The 6,877-nt window shown below is 42.8% G+C and overlaps 1 protein-coding gene across 2 annotated transcripts in view; it reads left to right on the top strand.

The window, feature by feature from the left end:
• The first annotated feature begins 92 nt into the window (after positions 1-92).
• The window catches only part of KLHDC10 (kelch domain containing 10), a 68,977-nt gene continuing 62,192 nt past the window's right edge, over positions 93-6,877 (top strand). Inside the window, exon 1 of one of the 2 annotated variants that reach the window (XM_017532561.1) lies at positions 93-388. In XM_017532561.1, the coding sequence (XP_017388050.1) occupies positions 223-388 (166 nt within the window). In that variant the 5' untranslated portion in view covers positions 93-222. The remainder of the gene's footprint in view (positions 389-6,877) is intronic. The other variant, XM_017532562.2, reaches the window with a different exon arrangement.

Raw genomic sequence — 6,877 nt, 5'->3', positions numbered from 1 at the left:
CTATGGTTACCACGTTTCTCTCCGCCTCCCTCCACCTGCCAAGAAAACGATTGGCCATTGGTTGCCTTTCACCAAGGCGGTCAGTTATTGGTCTCTGGTGGGACCGGGCGCTGCCCCCTTCCCCTGTCTCCTGGGTCTCTGGAGGAGCCCAGGAAGGAGGCTCCGCTGGTGCCGCCGGGTCAGGCGCTGCCGGGACCGGGCTGCGGCAATCGTTAGCGGGTCATGTCGGCCGCCCAGGGCTGGGACAGGAACCGCCGGAGGGGAGGAGGCGCTGCCGGCGCTGGTGGCGGAGGTAGCGGGGCCGGCGGGGGCAGTGGGGGCAGCGGGGGTCGGGGGACTGGCCAGCTCAACCGGTTCGTGCAACTCTCCGGGCGGCCGCACCTGCCAGGTGAGTCGTGGGACAGGGTTCTGACCGCTTGCGGGCGCGGCAGGCGGGAAGGTGACTGCTACCTTTTTTTCCTCCCTGCCTTTCTTTTCCTTGGGAGGAGGAAAGGCAGGCCCCACGCATAACAGAGGAATTGGGGAACAGAGAAAAGGGAAGGTGCCTTTGAGGTCAGGGAGGGAACAGGGGCACAGCGAAGAAAACTATCTTTGCTCTGTTGAAAGCTGTGTGCTGAGAGTTGTGTTTTCTTTTCAAAGGAGAGGCCACTGTCTCATTGACATTTCCAAATGTTTCACTTACTCGATTCCCAGTCTCTTCCCCTTCCGCAGTTTGAACTCGTAAATGAAAGACATTGGCGCCTAGCTGTGGGAAATTATTTCAAAAAGGGTGCCAAGTTAAGGAGAGAAGAGGGAAGCGCATTCCAAGGAGTGATTTTGTAAAAAACCACCCCGGGTGTGTGTGTAAGAGTTAGGCATTCTGAAACGGAAGAAAGGGGTAGGGGAGTGTTGTCTGGGGAGTGTACGGGAAAGAGAACCGAGGGGATTAGGGAAAACTAGTTGGATTATTAATATTTTGGAATATCCAGAGACAGAATAGATAATGGTGTCTAGGTTTTAAGAGGAGCAAGGGAATCTCAAAATATATTGAGTGACAAAATTATGCTGTGTTTACAATAAAAAACAACTGAGAACTGGAAAAATGTACCCAACACAATTATTTCACATTTTGGTCTACAGTGCCCTAGCTTGAGTTAAGATGCTTTTGAAAGCAAAATCAAATCAACTGGATATGTGTGTGTAGACAGTTTTTAAAAGAGATACATTTGAAATCGAATATTCAATCCAGTAGAAGAAAGATAAGGAATCAAATAATGCACAGAATGTCAAATATTCCACTGGGCAAGCTTATTTTTACTATGAAAAGAACTATCAGGGATTATGTGTTAATTATTCACCGTGTATTTTTGTGAATAATCCTGGTTATATTAGTGATATACTATTTGTTTTGATGATGAGTTTTGAGAACATGATGAATTGTTTTTTTTGAATTGTGTTTATGACTGTACTTTATACTTGTAAGTAGTCAAAAATTATTATTTTATTAAATTGAAGATGACAAAGGGAATTTAGCACATTTAATGAGACAATTGCTTATGTTTGTGATGAGGTAATTGATGTGTGCTAGAAATGTACATTACCCCATTTATATGCACCATTAAAATTAAATCGAGGCATTTGTAAGTAATCATATAATATACCAGCAGTTCAGTTTGAGATGATAATATTAGACTGTGCACCCTAGAATTGCTAAATATATGATCTTTAACATAAAGGAGCAATCGTTTTTCTTACTCCCAATTAATAATAAAAACTTAGATTTTTGTGTATTGATAGCTTAGAAGATGAATCTCTTAGCAAGCACTATCACCAGTTTGCCTTCTGCCACCACAATCTTTAGGTCTTTGATCATGGATTAATTATACCTTGGGCTTCATGTAGGCATTCCTGGGTTCCTAGAGCCTGGTTGGTGCACTTCCTAGCTGCGACCACGTGATGGCAGTGGAAACCATGATTTCTGTTAAGGGGCTTCAGTGTGGAGCTATTTCTGCATTCCCTTAGCACATAAGGCCGACAACAGCCATTTAACCGGAGGTAAAGATAAACGTGTCTAAAACTGTGAAAATTTGTAGAGTAGGGTCATCAGTCTCTTTTTTCTGCTTCCCTTTTCTCTTGACTGACACTTCATTGCCCCTTTACTCATTCTCAAAATTGGGACACATCTGATATCTCAATATATTATATAGTTTGAAATTCTTTCATACCAATTCTTTATTCTCCCACGTACTGTATTCCAAGCCTTTCCCTTTCTCTTGTATTTTGATAGATTTTTAAAGATTTTAGGTGATGGGGAGGCATAGAATGTCTAGGCTTGGTTTATGATGGGCCCTGGAGATAAAACTTTTTTTAAAAAAAGTTTTTATATATTTTTTTGAGATGGAATCTTGCTCTGTCCCCCAGGCTGGAGTGCAGTGGTGTGATCTTGGCTCACTGCAACCTCCGCCTCCCGGGTCCAAGTGATTCTCCTGCCTCAACCTCCTGAGTAGCTAGGATTACAGGTGCCCACCCCCACCCCTGACTAGTTTTTGTGTTTTTAGTAGGGTCGAGATTTCACCATGTTGGCCAGGCTGGTCTTGAACTCCTGACCTCAGGTGATCTGCCTGCCTCGGCCTCTCAAAGTGCTGAGATTCGAGGTGTGAGCCACCTCACCGAGCCAAACCTTTCTTTTTTTTTTTTTTTAAAGTGTACTGTGGCGGTTGGTCGGGGTGGCTCATGCCTGTAACCCCAGCACTTTCGAAGGTCAAGGTGGGAGGATTGCTTGAGCCTAGGAGTTCAGGACCAGCCTGAGCAACAAAGCAAGACCGAATCTCAAGTTAAATATTAAAAAAAAAAAAAAGTGTACTATAGCTAATTTTCTCTCTCTTTAGACCTCTAATCCCCATTTGTCTTTTTCTTTCTTTATTATTATTTTTTTTTTTTCGAGACAGAGAGTCTCACTCTGTGGCCCAGGCTGGAGTACAGTGGCACAATCTCGGCTTACTGCAATCTCTGCCTCCCGAGCTCAAGCAATTCTGTCTCAGTCTCCCAAGTTACTAGGATTAGAGGCTCAGGCCACCACGCCTCGCTAATTTTTTGTATTTTTGGTAGAGATAGGGTTTTGCCATGTTGGCCAGGCTGGGCTTGAACTCCTGGCCTCAAGCGATCCTCCCACCTTGGCCTCCCAAAGTGTTGGGATTAGGCATGAGCCACGGTGCCCAGCCAGCCCCATGTTCCATTTTTCATCTTTCTCTACCAAGACTTCCAGTTACTGATACCTAGAACCTTTTCTTACTTTTTACGTCTCAACCCTTCATCCAGCCCCCAATGAAACCAAACAAAACAACCTGGTCTTCTTGGAGTGTTCTCACTCTCTTTCAGTGTTAGCTTCTTTAACTGTCGAGTTGTGCAAACCTGAAACTTGGGCATCCTCCTTAATATTTTCTTCTCCCTTGTGCTTCAGGTGTAATCATTTACCAAGTCCTATTTCTTGTACTCCTGCCGTAACTCTAATCCATGGTGCCACCATCCCTCACTTAGGTCTCCTGTAGGAGCTTTTTAAGCAGTATTCCTGCTTCTGCTCTTGCCTTCTGATTGATATATCACACCAGTCTTTGCAAGGACAAATGCATTCTCATCCCCACTCAAGGCAAAAATCTTTAACATGGCCTAAAAGGCACTGTGTCATCTGACTCCTCTATAACTCTCCAGTTAACCCTGTGTTACATTATCTTGCTCATTGATCTTCTTCTGCCTCCTCAGATGTATCATGCTTCCTCCTGCCCCAGGGCCATTGCACAAGCTTTTTCATCATCCAAGAACTTCCTTAAATTCTCCTCATTCCATTCTCTTGTGTTAACTTCTCTTCCTTTAGAGCTCAGTTTGATTACCATTTTTTGCAGGGAAGCCTTCCCTGATGATCTGACTTGGCCTCTTCTCTCTGTAACACTCATAGCATCAGGTGGCCCTCCTTGAGCATGCTTTATCATTTGTGTGTGATTCCTTGCGTGGTTCAATCCTTTCTAGCCCCTCTGACTCTGGACAGATGGTTAAAATCGGGTTTTTGTTTTTGTTCTTTTCCTAAGATGGAGTCGAGCTCTGTCGCCCAGGCTGGAGTGCAGTGGCGTGATCTCGACTCACTGTGACCTCCGCCCACCGGGTTCAAGCAGTTCCTCTGCTTCAGCCTTCTGAGTAGCTGGGATTACAGGCATGTGCCACTGCGCCCAGCTAATTTTTGTATTTTTAGCAGAGACAGGGTTTCATCATGTTGGCCAGGCTGGTCTCGAACTCCTGACCTTGTGATCCACCCACCTCGGCCTCCCAAAGTGCTGTGTTTTCAGGCATGAGCCACTGTGCCTGGTCAAAATCAGATTCTTTAATGTAAAGTAGTGGATTAGACTCTGCATCCATTGTGACAGCACAAACGATAGTTTGTGAAGCCTTTTTTTGAGCACTTGCGTTTCTGCTGTTTTCTAAAGTTCAGTAGTGATTATGTGTTTGCCAAGAAATAATAGCTTTTTACTGCTGGATTTTTACTAACTCATAATTTCTATACACCCAGTAACGAACAGGGAATTGTGCTTTTTGTAGAATAAGTATGCAGAGAGAGCTCAGGAGCAAGGGGATCATGGGGCAATCGAATCCAAGTAGCTATTGTGATTTAACTGTGAGTTTGATTAAATACCATGATTAGCTAGGAAAACAGCTAAACATTGTTGCTAACATGGGAACTGGGAAAGGGACAAAGGAAAAGAAGGAAAAATGTAACAGTAAAGCTGGGTAAAAATAACATGGTAGTCTTAACTTAAAATTTTTAAATAAATAATGTGTATAAAATTCAAATGGTGCCAAAAAAAAATATGGTAAAATGAAGCTTTTCTTCTATCTTAGACCCCAGCTAATTGAGTTCCTTCCCTGGAAGCAACCAATGAACCATTTCTTGTATATTTTTTCCTGGTATGGGGGATGGGAAGGACTTTGTGGAGATGGTAGCATTCCTTTGTTTGGCTGGGTATTTAAGATGTTTACAGTCTTGCTAATGCAAATAGTGACACAATGAATATCCCTATACGTATATAATTTTTGCACGAGAAAGAATCTCTCTTTTTTGGGATAAATTTGTAGAAGTACAGTTTCTGGATCAAAGGGTATGTACTGTTTAAACTGATGGATACTGTCAAATTGCGAGTATATGTTTCTCTCTTGGTGTTAGAGTGCTTTCTCCTTGTTCTCTTGGTAACAGAGTGCGTTATCTAACGTTATTTAAATTGTCAGTTTAATAGGAATATTTTTCTTAAGCATCTTTTCAATAGGTAGGTGTAAGAGCCATTTATTTGTTTCCTTTATTTATAGACCTGTTTATATTTTTTGTTCATTTTTCTATTGGGATGGCTCATATTGTTTATAAAGGCGGTCCCCAACCTTTTTGGCACCAGGGACTGGTTTCATGGAAGACAATTTTTCCATGGACGGGGATGGTGGGGTGGAAGAGTAGGGGGAATGATTTTGGGATGAAACTGTTCTACCTCAGGCCATCAGGCACTAGAGACTCATAAGGAGCACACAGCTTAGATCCCTTGCATGCACACTTCACCATAGAGTTTGCACTCCTGTGAGAATCTAATGCCTGATCTGACAGGAGGTGGAGCCAGGGCGGGAATGCTCACTTGCCCACCACTCACCTCCTGCTGTGTTGCCAGGTTCCTAACAGGACCATACCAAGGGTCTGTGGCCTGGGGGTTGAAGACCCCTAGTTTATAGGAACTCTGTCTTTTGTTTGTTTGTTTGTTTGTTTTTGAGACAGGGTTTCACCGTATTAGTCAGGCTGGTCTCGAACTCCAAACCTCAGGTGATCTGCCTGCCTCGGCCTCCCAAATTGCTGGGATTACAGGCGTGAGCCACCGCCCCCAGCCCAGAACTCTGTATTTTAATGAAATCAGTTCTTAGCCTTTGACATATGTTGCAGATATTTTTTGCAGTTTTTCATTTGTCTTTTGACTTTGTTTATGGTCTATTTTTTCAGCAGAGATTAAATGTTTCATTGTCAAATTTATCAGTTTTTTCAGAGTCTAGGTTTTATATCATAAGAAAGGCCTTTCCTATTTCAATATTATTTCTAATTAAAATTAAATATTCTTGTGTTTTCTCCGGGTACTTCTGTAATGTTATTCTTAAGTTAAATGGCCTACCTACACAAATGTAAGTTGAATAAAGTGTTGAGGTAGGAATCCAGCTTTACTTTCCTTCCAGGTGGCTGCCCAGTTATCACAGTGTCCTTCGTTTAGTTCAGCTTTGCCCTGCCGATTGAAGTGTTGTCTCTAGCTATACTTAGCTCCTACATATAATTTTAGGTTATTACTGGACTTTTATTCTGTTTCATTGATCAGATTACCTATTTATACTTAATGACTCCATACTATGGTTATAATCTTCCCTCATTCTACTTCCCAGAGTTTTCCTGAAAAGCTTTCCTTGTTTATTTTTCTATCTGACTTAGAATTAGCCAACCAAGTCCCATTCCTCTGTCCTGTTGGTATTTTTGTTGGTATTGTAGTATATTTATAGACTAATTTAGAGAAAATTTACATCTTTTTGAGGTTCAGGAACAGGGTCTATATTCATTTCCTCATGTTCAAAAACAGTATATGTGGCCAGGCACTGTGGCTCATGCCTATAATTCTAACTCTTTGGGATTTTGAGGCGGGCAGATCACTTGAGGCCAGGAGTTCGAGACCAGCCTGGCCAACATGGGGAAACCCCATCTCTGCTACAAATATAAAAACTAGCAGTGTTTGCAGGCACCTGTAATCCCAGCTACTCAGGAGGCTGAGGCAGGAAAATTGCTTGAATCCTGGAGGCAGAGATTACAATGAGCCAAGATTGCACCACTGCACTCCAGCCT

Source organism: Cebus imitator, unplaced genomic scaffold, assembly GCF_001604975.1.
Source record: "Cebus imitator isolate Cc_AM_T3 unplaced genomic scaffold, Cebus_imitator-1.0 Scaffold77, whole genome shotgun sequence".
In the NCBI taxonomy this organism is placed as follows: Eukaryota; Metazoa; Chordata; class Mammalia; order Primates; family Cebidae; genus Cebus; species Cebus imitator.
This window is presented reverse-complemented; position numbering and strand designations above follow the sequence as displayed.